General features: G+C 46.4%; 2 protein-coding genes across 5 annotated transcripts in view; one reads left to right on the forward strand and one right to left on the reverse strand.

The window, feature by feature from the left end:
- CTNNA2 (catenin alpha 2) overlaps positions 1 to 15,121 on the reverse strand; it is a 1,229,110-nt gene that overhangs the window by 354,117 nt on the left and 859,872 nt on the right. The gene's annotated exons all lie outside the window — the stretch shown is intronic.
- Positions 1,717 to 4,586, forward strand: LRRTM1 (leucine rich repeat transmembrane neuronal 1). The gene is made up of 2 exons (XM_029231358.1): positions 1,717 to 2,320; positions 2,589 to 4,586. Exon 2 carries the CDS (start codon positions 2,648 to 2,650, stop codon positions 4,214 to 4,216), a length of 1,569 nt encoding a protein of 522 aa, XP_029087191.1. The 5' UTR covers positions 1,717 to 2,320; positions 2,589 to 2,647; the 3' UTR covers positions 4,217 to 4,586.

Raw genomic sequence — 15,121 nt, forward strand, 5'->3', positions numbered from 1 at the left:
TAAAATGTTCCGCAGCACCCTGGAGGTGCCAGTGCCCAGTCCAGAGTCAGGCAGGAGGCAAGAGGGCTGGAGAGGTGACCATCAAGAATGGGAAAGGAAGGCCACCACTTTGGTGCGAGACAGAAAATAACCTATCTGTGCCAGTAACAAGCTGTGAGACCTCGGATAATCACCCGATGTCTCTGTACCTCAGTTTCGTCATGTGCAAAATTCAGATTTTCTAATGTCTCTTTTAGCTCCTAAGGCAGCATGTGACGTCTAGGACATTTCAGCTTTGTTTTCTTTCCAATTGAAGGATGCATCTCAGAGATGAATGACCAGGCCAGAGCTCAGAGGAATACGAAACGGAATGATTCATGCCCCTGTTCATAAAACTTTTCCTGAAAAGTACTACTAGTCTTTGGTGACTTTGATTCCACTGGTTAGTAGTGTCTTTAGCTTGAATGTAAGGAGCAACTTAGTTATTTGTCCAAAGCCAGCCCAACCCTGGAGCTTTGGTAATCCACCTCATTCTTATCAATGAGAGCACAACTATAGATAATGCCCACTTATTTTCAGTTCCTAAGAGTCAGATATGATGGGAATTAGAAGTGAGGAGCTGGAAATTCACATTGGATTCTCCCTATTTCCTCCTTGGGCATATTTGTCAAGAAGGTAGGCTTATCCACTCACTTCCAGCTGGGTTTCTCTTTTTTTTTTTTTTTTTTTTTAACAGATGACCAACAGGTCCCTGACAACAGCAATGCAGACCCTCTCCAGACCAGCTGGAACAAGACAGAGCTCAACATAAGAAGCTTAAGGAGCCCATCCATAAATGAGTGTTAATGGAAATAATCAGGCCAAGACCTCTTCATGCTCAGATGATACAATTTAGTAACAGTCTCAAAGATTAAGTACTGGGTGTATATATAGAAAGGGGTAGGCTTCGTGAGGGTTTAAACTACCCCTTCTCCTCTCATCCTCTCGCACATTCTCCTGGAGCGGAGTGTACTGCAGGGTTCTGTAATCACCATGAGTAGCACGTCAGGGTCAGCCCTCCCGGTGTCAGACATTAGAATCTTTCTTTAATCCACCCGGGACCCCACAGACATCTATGGAGACTGGTGAAGCCCCAGAGGGATCTCGGGCAAGAAAAACTCCCTGTACACAGACATAGGTTTCTGCCACTCTAGGTCTACCGCCAGGACCAGGATGGCTTTCCAAATCCGCTGAGTTTGGAAAGCATTCCCCCACCCACCACCTAAAATTGCTGGCTTACTGCAGAACTCCAGTGCCCGCAAGGGAAAAAAGAAAAATCTCAGCCAAATCCCCACAATCATTGCTTTCCTCTAGCTTCTCTCAAGTTGCTTTTCTAAAGCAAAGGACCAAATGTTGATTTCTCTACAGATTCCTACGTATCTCTTACACGTAGACAGCTTTAAAGGGGGAGGGGGGAACGTTCCCCAAAGGGAAGGGGAGGGCGGAACAGAATATTTCAGTCTCCCACTTGGAAATATCTTGTCGTTGATGATGCTTTTCCAAACCTCCATCCCCCCTCCTTTTTTTTTTTTTTTTCTTTTTGGAAATATGGACCAAAAAGCTGAAAGTTGTTTCCATTTCATCAAAGAACATATATTACTTTAGTGGCTCGGGAGAATGTTGGTTTTCTGCCCACCCCTTTTCAATCTGCCCAAGTCTGAGGTGCTCCGGGAAGACGCACAATCGTGAGCAGCTTACGACACTCAGTGAGCAGTAGGTGCCGGTGCAAGCTCGCGCCTCACACTGCCTGGCGGAGGGAAGGAGCCCGGGCGCCGGGCGCCGCTCCCCGCTCCCAGCGCCGCCACCCGAGCCGCCCGCCGCCCGCACCTCCCCGCCGCCCGCAAAGCATGAGCGAGCCCGCTCTCCGCAGCCGCCCCGGGCGCGAATGGCAGGCTGTCTCCGCGGAGCAAAAGGTGGCGCCGGTCAGTGGTCCTTTCCAATGACGGACATTAACCAGACTGTCAAATCCTGGGGAGTCGCGAGCCCCGAGTTTGGAGTTTTTTTTTCCCCACAACGTCACAGTCCGAACTGCAGAGGGAAAGGACAGCGGCAGGAAGGCGAAGCCCCGGCTCCCGCACGCAGTTGGGAAACTTGCGGGTCCTAGAAGTCGCCTCCCCGCCTCGCCGGCCGCCCTTGCAGCCCCGAGCGGAGCAGCAAAGTGAGACATTGTGCGCCTGCCAGATCCGCCGGCCGCGGACCGGGGCTGCCTCGGAAACACAGAGGGGTCTTCTCTCGCCCTGCATATAATTAGCCTGCACACAAAGGGAGCAGCTGAATGGAGGTTGTCACTCTCTGGAAAAGGGTGGGTAAGACACTTTTTAATTAAATTCTTTCCCGAAGATTTTTTTTTTTCCTCCCTTTGCTCCAGCATCTAACATGGACCAAATCACCATCTCTTTGATCTTTACGTGGCTGTGAACTTTCTATGCTGCCCAGCTTTCTGCATGCTTAGAGGTGAACGTGTGGCTTTGGGGAGGGGGGGTCCTGCTTTATTTCAATGTATTTATTTGATTTTTGCCCTTTTCTCCCCCTCCCCCGCTCCCCCTCCCTCGGAATAAAATATGATGTAGATTTCTGACCGAGCGCTTCCAATGGACATTCTCCAGCCTCTCTGGAAAGATTCTCGCTAATGGATTTCCTGCTGCTCGGTCTCTGTCTATACTGGCTGCTGAGGAGGCCCTCGGGGGTGGTCTTGTGTTTGCTGGGGGCCTGCTTTCAGATGCTGCCCGCCGCCCCCAGCGGGTGCCCGCAGCTGTGCCGGTGCGAGGGGCGGCTGCTGTACTGCGAGGCGCTCAACCTCACCGAGGCGCCCCACAACCTGTCCGGCCTGCTGGGCTTGTCCCTGCGCTACAACAGCCTCTCGGAGCTGCGCGCCGGCCAGTTCACGGGGTTAATGCAGCTCACGTGGCTCTATCTGGATCACAATCACATCTGCTCGGTGCAGGGGGACGCCTTTCAGAAACTGCGCCGAGTTAAGGAACTCACACTGAGTTCCAACCAGATCACCCAACTGGCCAACACCACCTTCCGGCCCATGCCCAACCTGCGCAGCGTGGACCTCTCGTACAACAAGCTGCAGGCGCTCGCGCCCGATCTCTTCCACGGGCTGCGGAAGCTCACCACGCTGCACATGCGGGCCAACGCCATCCAGTTCGTGCCCGTGCGCATCTTCCAGGACTGCCGCAGCCTCAAGTTTCTCGACATCGGATACAATCAGCTCAAGAGTCTGGCGCGCAACTCTTTCGCCGGCTTGTTCAAGCTCACCGAGCTGCACCTGGAGCACAACGACTTGGTCAAGGTGAACTTTGCCCACTTCCCCCGCCTCATCTCCCTGCACTCGCTCTGCCTGAGGAGGAACAAGGTGGCCATTGTGGTCAGCTCGCTGGACTGGGTATGGAACCTGGAGAAAATGGACCTGTCGGGCAACGAGATCGAGTACATGGAGCCCCATGTGTTCGAGACCGTGCCACACCTCCAGTCCCTGCAGCTGGACTCCAACCGTCTCACCTACATCGAGCCCCGTATCCTCAACTCCTGGAAGTCGCTGACGAGCGTCACCCTGGCCGGGAACCTCTGGGACTGTGGGCGCAACGTGTGCGCCCTGGCCTCATGGCTCAGCAACTTCCAGGGGCGCTACGATGGCAACTTGCAGTGCGCCAGCCCCGAGTACGCACAGGGCGAGGACGTCCTGGACGCAGTGTACGCTTTCCACCTGTGCGAGGAGGGGGCCGAGCCCACCAGCGGCCACCTGCTCTCCGCCGTCACCAACCGCAGCGACCTGGGATCCCCCGCCGGCCCGGCCACCACTCTCGCTGACGGCAGGGAGGGGCAGCCCGACAGCACGCCTGAGCTGGCTACCGTGGCCCTCCCCGGCGGCGAACACGCCGAGAACGCTGTGCAGATTCACAAGGTGGTCACCGGCACCATGGCCCTCATTTTCTCCTTCCTCATCGTGGTCCTGGTGCTCTATGTCTCTTGGAAGTGCTTCCCAGCCAGTCTCAGGCAGCTCAGACAGTGCTTTGTGACGCAGCGCAGGAAGCAAAAGCAGAAACAGACCATGCATCAGATGGCTGCCATGTCTGCCCAGGAATACTACGTTGATTACAAACCGAACCACATTGAGGGAGCCCTGGTCATCATCAACGAGTATGGCTCGTGTACCTGCCACCAGCAGCCCGCCAGGGAATGCGAGGTGTGATTGTCCCAGTGGCTCCCAACCCGTGCGCTACCAAATATGCCTGGACAGCCGGGGCGGGCCGGCAAGCACCAGGCTGGGGTCTCCTGTCTGTGCTCTGATATGCTCCTTGACTGAAACCGCAAGGGGATCTCTCCCAGAGACTTGACATTTTAGCTTTATTGTGTCTTAAAAACAAAAACGAGATAAAACACAACAAAACCCCACCCCACAACCTTCAGGACAGTCTATCTTAAATTTCATATGAGAACTCCTTCCTCCCTTTGAAGATCTGTCCATATTCAGGAATCTGAGAGTGTAAAAAGGTACCAATCATCGATTTTTTTTTTGTAAACTTAAAATGTTTAAAATAAAATAGCATTTACAGTTTTTACAGACTGGTGTAACCTAAATGAATTGTTACCTGGTTAAGAGTGAAGCAACAGTTAGAATTTCCTCCCCCCACCGTGTGTGTATGTGTGTGTGTGTGTGTGTGTGTGTGTAGGGGTGATCTAGTGGCCACAGGGAAAATCCAGAAATTCAGAAGTAGCCAGGCTCATTTTGAAACATTAAGAAGGACAAACAGCTTATCAGGTGGATGTACCCCACATGATTAAGGACTGAAAAAAGCAAGACCCTTTATATTATATTTGGGGGTGGGGGGGTACAGTGCAATCTAGCCACTTCAAAGCAATTGAAAGGCAGACTGAGGACTGAGCATCCTTGCTCAGCCTTTAAGGCAGAGATCATTGCAAATGCTTTTTAAAAGGCAGTGCCACACAGATTTTCTTATGAGCAGGAAACATTTTTGCACTTAATACAAGCATCTTTCAAATCGATTCAAAATCTCACCCCCAAATGCCACTGGTTCACTATTCTACGCCTTTGATTCAGCAGACTTAGTAGCATTTGTTCCCTTTTCCATACTCTCTCAAGTGAAAGACCCTCATCTCCTGCTCTCTGTGGTCTGACTCAGGGAAATAAGGCGGAATACAAATGTTCGGTGATGAAAGCTGTGCTTTCTGGAGCTTATTGGTAAGACTGCAGCAAGCTGAGGCTCTCAGCAGTGACAGCACACTCCTAGTTGCTCTGGGGAACAGTGGGAAAATTCTACCCTGGGCTGAACTCCTCCCTGGGTGCTGCTTGTAGCAGGAGACTTTAGGGGCAGACGGGATACAGAAGTGATGGGGGTGCGGTGGGATGGGGAAAATGAGCTTTTGATCCTATGTTCCAATGTTACTGAAACAGGAATAATTTGTTAACCCAAGACAGAAAAGCTGCCTCTCTTCAGATCGCCCTGTTGTGTGATGCCTGCTTTCCTGTGTTGTCTTAGTTTTTTTCTGTGTTGGGGTCAGTGATTTCCCCTTCCCAACCTCATAGGTTTCCAGGTCCACAGAGGTGTGGGTTGTTTATTGAACTAAATTCAAGAGTGGTAGCAGGTGGCGATGTGGGGAAGGGACAGGGGAGGAGTATGTGTGATGGTCTTTCACTAGCTAGCAATTTAAGCAAATGTGTGATTGAAATAAACTCTCATGAGTGACAGCTGGTGAGCTAATGTTGCCCATGTCCAGAAGTTTTTCTCAAACTCAGGTGCTCACCCCTCTGAATGATCTTACAGACTGGCATCTTTCTTTTTTCCTTTTCTTTTGGGAGAGAGAGCCAAGTCTGAATAGCAGGAAGAGGGATGGGGGGAGAAAACATACACCACCCTCTCCCCAAATGCAAATGCCTCCGGCCACCTACCTAAAAAGGCACAATCAGCTGTTTGAAATGCAGAATGGCATCACCAGGAGGTTTACTTAATCTGAGGGCTGTTAGTAGATTTCTCTCCTACCAATGGAGAACCCAATATGCTTAAAAATACTGGTTCTAAGAGGTTCTTTCAAGAGAAATATTTTGCAAATGTCTCTAAGATGTTAAGCCTTGGTGGAGAGCTTCTTACACACGCACAGACGCGTGGGTGCGCGCGCGTGCGCATACCCACCTCCCCATAATCTCATTTTCTCTGACCAGGAAACTTCATCTTATTTTGTTTATAATTAAAACATGACTTTATGACACATACCATGCACGCAACACCCATTTAAACTAGTAATGTTCTAGAAGAGAGACGCTTTGATAACTTTGAGGGGGTTTTGGATTTAGTCTAAGAATGATCATTTGGGAATGCCATTGTAAACAGCATCTCACTTGGAGGGCAGGGACTGCAGGAACATCTATAATGAAACCTCAATAAAGAGACCTCCTCTAGGAGACAACAGACCTTTTCTGGGAAAAAAAAAAAAAATCCCCCAATTGTGCAACTGAAGGATTCAATTCAATCCTTGGATTCCATGGATTTGATGTGCTCCTAGGAAGGTTCCTGAAATCCAGTGCCAAAAGCTGCTCTGGCTTGGTGCATTAAGGGCGGTGTTGGTGTGCTTACAGGGAAAGCTCCCAGAAGCAAAGCCTTATTGGCAAACATCAGAAGCACAGATCCACCCTACCCCCTAGAAATATGGATATTGGAAACTGGAGAATTTCTCTCCTATCTCTAAGACTTTTTCCCTCTTTATTCTTCTTTTGTGAATGTGGCCATGAGAAAAAGCTAGAGAATAATCATGCTTTGTTATTTGCTGCTGCCACCCCTACCCACTGTATGACTAAACACCACGTATGTAGAAGATCTGAAGCCCAAGTAAATCTAATGAAATACTATTGTAAACAGGACTCTGTCACCTGAGACCTGGAGAACAAATGATGGTCATGAATACTGTGTTCTTAATTTGTTTGTGTGTGTTTGTGTGTGTGTGTGTGTGTGTCTGACTGTCTCTATGCTGTGTGCCTTTATAGGCAAGGAAATATGTTTCCTACACAAACAGAAATTTAGCTCACTTCATTTCATGCTCCTGCACCTCTTGCTTTGGAGAATGGCAGCAGATGGGGGAAGGCAAGAATGAGGGAAATTGGTAGATTTAACTAAGGTTTTATGACACTTGAAATCTTTTCTTTCTTAAATTAATTGATCTTTAAGCTTCAAGAAACTTGCTCTGTCTGACCCCCTCTAAGGAAACTACTGAGCATTTAAAAGACAATCTGATTTTTTAAAGGTGTAGCACCCTCTTTGTTGTTGTTCTTCCCTCAGAGGGTGCTGATCTCCTTGTCCTGTGCTGTGTGGAAGGAATTTAAGACCTGGGCATTGTCTCTTCCTGGGCATTGTGATGGATTAACCCTCCATTTGCAGTACCTTCCCAGCTGATTAAAGTTCAGCCCTAGTACAGAGGTTTCTCAAATATTTATATAGAAAAAAAAGTCCTTTCAAATGACAAATGACACTCTCAGACCAGTCTTAGCCCCGATAGTTTTTTTTTTTTTAGGTGGTACCAGAGTGAGCAGGTTAAATGAAACCCATCCTTTGGCCTTCACTCTGAGGAAACGCAGCCCCTGGGGCTCAGACTCCAGCCCTGATAGTTGAGAACGCCAGCCAGCCCAGGCTCTCGAGACTGCAAAGTTGCCATCATAAAGAAAAGGTTATTCCAGTAAAAGGAAACTTTTAAAATTCATTTTTAATATTCTCTCAAGCTCTTCAAAGTCTAAGAGTGCCTTACCTTTTTTCCCCTGCCTTCAGGAAGGAGACATTCGGTATGGCTTAGCATCAACAACACGTTTATGAGTACGTGTAAGTCATTAGAGGGGCAGACACTACCTGTTATTTCTCTCAAGTTTCCTGAGCAACTGCACACAGATCACTGGAGGGCTTAGGGGCCTCCTGTGTTGCTGGGTTACATTAATCGACTTGTCAGCAAGTTCGGCACTTATTCTGTCTGGTGCAGCCATGTAGAAGGAAGCACTGGTGGATCACACATCCTGGGATCATGAAAGGCATCAGATACCCTTCTCACAGAGAATATTATCAAGAGGCCAGAATTTATATGCTTTGGAGAATGGGTATTATAATGTTTCAGGGTAGTCAAAATAAGCATCAATTATATCCTCTAGATAGGTGGTTATGTTGGTTGATTTGGGCTTGCCATGGATGGAATATCAAATAGCAAGGAGTTAATTGGAATATGACTATTAGGCTCCTGAAATATATTTTGGGAGAAGTTTAAGGATATACACATACATACATATACATAAATGACATAAAATGACACATAATAGTCACACATACTACGTTGTAATGTATGTACGTATATATATATATATATATATATATATATATATATAACCACATGTATAACAACATACACATGATCATATTATATAACTAATCCCTCCAGCATTAATTATCCTCCTGCTTTCTTTTTCCATGATCAAACTTTTACTCACAAAAGGATCTGATAAAATCAATCACAAGGTGTAAAGGACTGAGGTGGCTGATGGTATTTTCAGGCAGTAGTTGATGAGTGGTAGAGGCTCTGCAGGCTGGGGATCTTCTGAGCGCCTCATTCCATAGAAGGGTGTATGCCTGCTACCTAGTGGTAAGAGCCAGCAAAGCATTCTTTACAGAGCATGCACCTAACTACAAAACATTTCTCCATTAAAAATTGCTCTACTCAAATTTTTTTCCAGGGATCCTGCAGGCAGAATTCTTCCTCCTGTGACTGGGCCCCATCTCCTGGCCTTCCTCAGCTGGACACAGTTTACAGTTTTTTGCTCAAAGCAAAAGCCTGGCTATTACATCCTTAAGGCTTAGTCAGGGCTGTAAATGAGATGGAGAAAATACATTTATTGAATGGCTACTTGGTATGTGAGCCTTTATCTAGACCTTATCTTTACATGAGGAACCTGAGGCTTAGAGAGGTTGAGTGTTTTTGTACAGCTAGTAATTGGAAGCACAGGGCATTCAGTCTGGTGTCCTTTTAACTATACCCTGTTTCTAATTTCCTTGAATGGTTGCCTCCTCCACTCCTCTAACCAGCAAAGACCCTAGGACTAGCCTGGGCTAAGGGTACATGCTCACCATATTCTTGGTGGATGACATGGGTGCAATGCTTGAATCCAGGAATTTTCATCATGACTTTGTTTGCTCTGGCCTCTGGTAATCGGGTCATGCAGGACTCTGCCAACAGAGGAGGCCTCTCACAGGCTTCCAGGAGCTCAAAGTTCAGTTAATCATCCAGTCCAACCACTAACCAGAGGATTTTGGACTCAGAGAGACTAAGGTCTTCTAGGTATTCATATATTACTGTTGAGGATTTATTTAATGACCCCTCTTGGTCATTAAATGGTCTATGTCTCTATGGTGGTGGGTCTCAAACAGGGGCAAATCTGCCACCCAATCAATGTAATGTCCAGAAACATTTGTGATTTTCATGCTTGGGGTTGGGATGCTACCAGCATCCAGTGAGTAGAGGTCATGGATCCTTGCTGAGCACCCTACAATGTACAGGAAGGCCCCCTCAACAAGGAATCATTTACCCTAAAATGTCAAGGGTGCCGAGTTCCAGAAACTCTGCTCCCTGGTATAGAGTAATGAGGCCATTGACACCAACAAGCTGCGTTCCAGCTTTGCTTGGATTCGTTCACCCAGCCCTGTTGCCTTCTAACCTTCCTCTCTTGCAAGAGAATTGGAAGTCTAAAGAAAACCCCTCAGGTTGGCTGCTGATCAGCGCGAGGACCTGTAGCCAGCACACGCTTCTCAAACAACATATGGCAAAACTTAAATTAACTGGGACAAAACCTGTCAGAGCCCTCCATTGACCCACTTTTTCTCTGGCAACATGTCATTTAGGAAACAGAAAAAAAAATTGAGTTAACAGTGGCTATTTAATTAACAAGAAGGAAAATGAGAAACTTGATATTCCTTTCAGTAGGTGTTCTGAGTCTGGGCTTTTCCCCTTCACCAACCAAGCCTGGAATGTCTCCAAGGTGGGAATGGGCTTTCATTTGAAAAATCAATGTGCTGGGACTTCCCTGGAAGTCCAGTGGTTAAGACTCCGCACTTCCAACTCAGGGGACATGGGTTCGATCCCTGGTTGGGGAACTGAGATCCCGTATACCATGTGGTGCAGCCAAAACATAAAAATAAAAATCAATCTGCTTAGTCTGGTGAGTGGTGGACATATTAATCAGGGCCATGATTTCAGACCTTAGAAGCAGGATGGTCTAGAGATGCAGGCATCACAAACTGAAAGGCATTTGGGGCCAGGCAGACCACATTGATGAGTGAAGTTTATGGGCCTATGACATTAGGAGAGAACTAGACAGTTCACTTCAAAAATGCAACTTACTTTTGATTGGTCCTGGTTAATCAACAATTCTGCAGGCTATGTCGAGAGAGTGCTCTGAAAGAACCCCTGTCTTGAAGTCAGGAGAGATGGTCTTTAGACCTGGAGCTGGTACTCACAGGCCTTGGGTCCAACTGGTAGTCATCTTAACTGCAGACAGCCTCTCTCTCTTTGCCTTTGGGAGGGTTCATCCAGGTATTCCCTAAGGACCCTTCGGGTTCTAGGCTTCTATTTCATCATTTTCCCCGACAATAAAACAAAAGTGGTTTCAAGCTAGTGCCACTTAACCAGAAAATTAAAATTCCCCTGAATTCCCATTCCCCAAATGTTCTGATTCATCAGGCTTGACTGCATGTGAGCGTGTAATGGTAGATAAAAATTCACAAAGAGACCAGGGCTTCAGAGAGGGATGTGGGTATGCTGGAAAACAGATGAGAAAGCACGGGCAAGTGTGGGTGGAAAATGGGGTTTTTAGAACGTGCAGGAAGATGAAAGGAAACCCTAGAGAGGACACACACTCACACTCACCCACACGTGAGATGGGGAGACACAGGGAACTGTCATGAAGCAGGACCAGTAAAAAGGCTGAAGAAGCCACTGCGGTGGAGGTGGGGGGGCAGGGAAGAAGTACAGGCAAACGTTTGCACAGGACTCCTGAAATAACTTACTAGATCTGAGTAAGTGGCTACAATGAAAACTAGGGGTTCAGAGCCCTTTAGTAAAATGAGAGCAAGGGGGAGGGATGGAGAAAGGGAGAGGTGGGAAAAGTAAAAGTCAAGGTTGGAAGGTGGGGGGAGAGGGGAAGAGAGAGGAAAAAAAGAGAGCAAGAGGGGAGAGAGTTTCAAGATTTGTGCTTTATATTGATCGAATAATCATCGGGAATGGCTGTGATACACCAACTCTACTCCACAACCCTTTTTAATCGTTTCTTTCCTGACTCTGATCTACCAGGTTGGCTATTGGCTTCTTATCAATGTCATGTTGGGAAGCCATTTTTCTCCCTGCTTTATGAGAAAAAAAATAATTTCTAGTTGCATCCTTCTTTCTTTTGCTCAGCTAGGAAAATGCTTCTCCACCCTGGCTGCACATTGAAAGCACTTGGGAGCTTTAACAAATATTGATGCCTGGGTCTCTCCCACAGAGATGTGGATTTAATTGATCTGGAGTGTGGCTTTGGTGAGGTTATGTTTTAAAACTTCCCAGGTGATTATAAAGTTCAGTCAAATTTGGGAAACACTGAGCTAGAGGGTCACAAGTATCGCCACATTTGTAGCTCAGCAATCTGTAAGATCCACAAGTCAGACTGCAGCTCTTTAAGAAAGCATGGTGGGCTGGTGGATGGGGGGTCAGTGTTAAGTGAGGAGGCCCCAGCCTCACTGACTCCTCCAGGTGGGGCTGATTTTGTTAGAAAGATGTACAAGCATACATGGGCTTGTCATTTGTTTCTGAGTGTTCTATAGTTTACTAAGTATTCTTTACAATTATTTTATTTACTTTAATTCTCCCAATAGTCACAAAAGGCAGACACAAACTTGTCCCATCTTTTAGACAAGAAGACTCAGATCAGAAGAGGTTAAGTAGCTTGCCGAAGGTCAAGGCCTAGCACCTGGAACTGCGTCTTCTAAATTCTGTGTCCTCCTCCGTCATTTCCCTTTCCTTCTCTGATTGGTTGTGATGAGACATGGCTGGCCTTGCTCAAAGTACAAACCTCAGTAAGTCTTCCAGCAGGAGTCCTGGAGCACACATTGCACTCATGCTCCTATACCTTCTCCCTCACCAGCCAGAGTCTGGCAATGACAAAATCTGGCATCACAGTCTCACTGCTGCCCAGTTGGTGCCCCCCTCAAGCCCCCTCCCAAGCCTGACACTCTTCTCATTTCCATGGGAGCCTCCATGATGCCTCAGAGACTTCCAAATAGATGCCAACGCTTCCCGAATAGCGAACATCAAAATGTTCCCTTTCCATTCAGCCTACTGCCATCAACTTCTTTACCAGCAACTCTTTAAAGGATGTGACAACTAAATGCTAGTAGAAAATGGATGGATGGATCTTGACACCTATTTTGCCCAGAAATTCTTGAAGTTTAAAATAGATCTTTTGGGGGAATAACCTAAGGAAATTGTTCTAATGCTAGAATTGCAGGTATTGAAACACCTGGGTGATGTATATTTGGAGAGGAGATCCTTCCTTGTTCCTCTCAAATGAAACAACACAGGCAATTGCTCATATGTAAGCTCAGATCTGCCAACAGTTTATGGGACTTAAAATAAAGCCAGGATAAAGACTGAATCTTCCAGCATATTTTATCTCCTTAAACCAATGTCATCTTTAGAAATCATGTATTACTAGATGTTCACCATCAGTGTGTTTATCTTCAATTAAGAGTTCTCAATATTGCAAACTATGTGTGGCAGGGACCTCTATCTCAGAGATATTCTAGGCAGACTTGGATAAAAGTGAGATGGCTCAGTCAGTGGCAAGTGAGAGCTGGATTAGTCTGCCACAGAAAGGTCTGGAAAAGCCAAGCTACACACAATTAATGGAATAATGCAACAATCTGTCTTTGGCTGGCCAAGGCAATCCTGTCATTTGTCCCTCAGCTGCAGGACAACCACACACTCTGTGATTTTGTCTCACTGTCTGCTCCATAGTGATTGCATTTGCTGTGAAATCTATATTTCCCTGCAACTGTGTCTGTGTGTGTGTGCATGGGTTTTATTCTAAAAGTAATGGTCCTTCTTGGAATTCAGCCTCACTCTTTTGCTTTCTGTCCAGGTCATTTTAATCTCAATTTCTCTTATTTATCCTTTTTTGTACACTATTTCAAAAATCATAAAGGTGCAAAGAGAAAAGAACAAACATACTGTAAGGAAGAAGAGAAGGAATCATGTTATCACTGAACTGCAACTAAAGGTAACACATCACTCAGGTTTTTTAGTTCTCATTGAATTGGTCAACTCATTCAATCAAAGTGACACAACATTTCTTGTTCAGGGATTAAGGAAATGTTTGTTGAGTGAACAATAGACCAATTTAACTTGAAGGTGAGGCACTAGCAAGAAGACTGTGGTAAGAGCCTAGGTCCACCAGACTCATCATGGGTGTGTGGAGGAGAGGCCTCCACTTCAACCTGATCCATTTACGAAAGGCAAACACCACCACCCCCTCCCTGCAATGGACATGTTTATTCCACAGTGTATTTACAAGGTGCCTGGCAACCTGCTAAATCCTTAACATTTTCTCATTTAAACCCTGCAACAAACCTTTATCCTTCCTTGTCCAGAGGAGTATTAATATTCTCATTTTACAGATAGGTAAACTAAGGTTTAGAGAGGTTCAATGACTTGCCCAAGGTCACTTGCCTTAGTGGTGAGGGGGGGTCAAACATTGATTCTGGAGACACAGCGTTTGGGTTTACTTCTGGCTGAGTGACTTTGGCAAGTTACTTAACCTTTCTGATACTCAATTCCTTCAACTATAAAATGGAGATAGGGTTATTAGGAGAATTAAATAAGTTATTATTGAGAATTAAATGAGATATTCTTTGTAAAGTGGGTGCCTGGTACATGGTAGGTACTAGATAAGTGGGGCTTTGGTTTGCTTTAATAAAAGATAATGAAAGATAAATAAAACAAGGTCACACAGCCGGCAGGGGTGCCGAGTCCAACAGGGCTGCAAAGCCATGTTACCCCCATTTTCTTCTGTGATAGGGTACTACCCAAAAATCTGAGATCCTGAAAGCACTGGGTCTGGAAGGAGAAATTAAGGAGGTAGAGTGTGAAGTCTGAGGGTAGAGAGACACGTTTCTTCCTTTATAGCTTTGCAAGTGGCTCAGGCCTTAGCCTTGATACCCACGTTTGACATTTTTCTGGTTCTTAATTGAATTGGATTTGCCACTGAGATCAGACAGTCCTGGTGAATGTAGCCCATCACTGGAATATGCGTGTGTGTGTCTGACATCTATGTACCCATGCAGCTGTGGCCCCGCCTTCTACCTTCACACATACCAAAGCCTGGCGGCCAGCTCAAGGAAGCATCATTTGTGTGGGTCTTTGGCAATACAGCAAAACTCACTTTCACATCGGAGCTGTTTGCTCTCTGTAGTCAATTCCTGAAGGTGGAAAGAGACTACACAGCTTGCGATTGTTACCCAGCTCCCAAACTTTTATTTAATATCGGCAATATTAAATCACACTGGCCCCCGAGACACTAAGTATACATCTTCAGTTGTAACAGACTTGCTGGTGTTTATTTAAAGAAGTTTTTTTCTCTGTGTACTAACAGCCGCAGTTTGATGCTGCTCAAGCAAGTGTAACAAAAGGAGAACACGTCTGAGGTGGACGCTCTTCTGGGAGAGGAGCTCATGTGTTATGAGGCAGAGTCCAAGTTCCAGCTTTGTCACTTGGCTGCTGGCCTTTGGGCAAGTCAGTGCCACCTGCCTGGCTTTTCCTTTCTCATCAGTAGTAGTAATTTTGGGCAGTTTTTCTAGTTCTCTGATCTGGTAGGCAGGGTGTGGAGGAAAGCAGGGGTGATTTCCAATATATTCTCCACTGCTGTTGCTTATCAATAGGTAAAGTTATGAATTCATTAGACGTGCCCCAAGGGAAGCTTCCACTCCTCCTTAGAGACCTGCCCAACACCACAAACAGAGATTATGTTTGGTCAGAGGAAATGCTCTATTTTGCTCTGAGGGAATTAGTTCCTGAAAGGTAAGTC

This window comes from Monodon monoceros, unplaced genomic scaffold, assembly GCF_005190385.1.
Source record: "Monodon monoceros isolate NGI ecotype Baffin Bay Population unplaced genomic scaffold, NGI_Narwhal_1 Super_Scaffold_19, whole genome shotgun sequence".
Classification (NCBI taxonomy): Eukaryota; Metazoa; Chordata; class Mammalia; order Artiodactyla; family Monodontidae; genus Monodon; species Monodon monoceros.

Coding starts and splice junctions, on each gene's coding strand:
- LRRTM1 (XM_029231358.1), top strand. CDS start 2,648: ATGGATTTCCTGCTGCTCGGTCTCTGTCTATACTGGCTGCTGAGGAGG.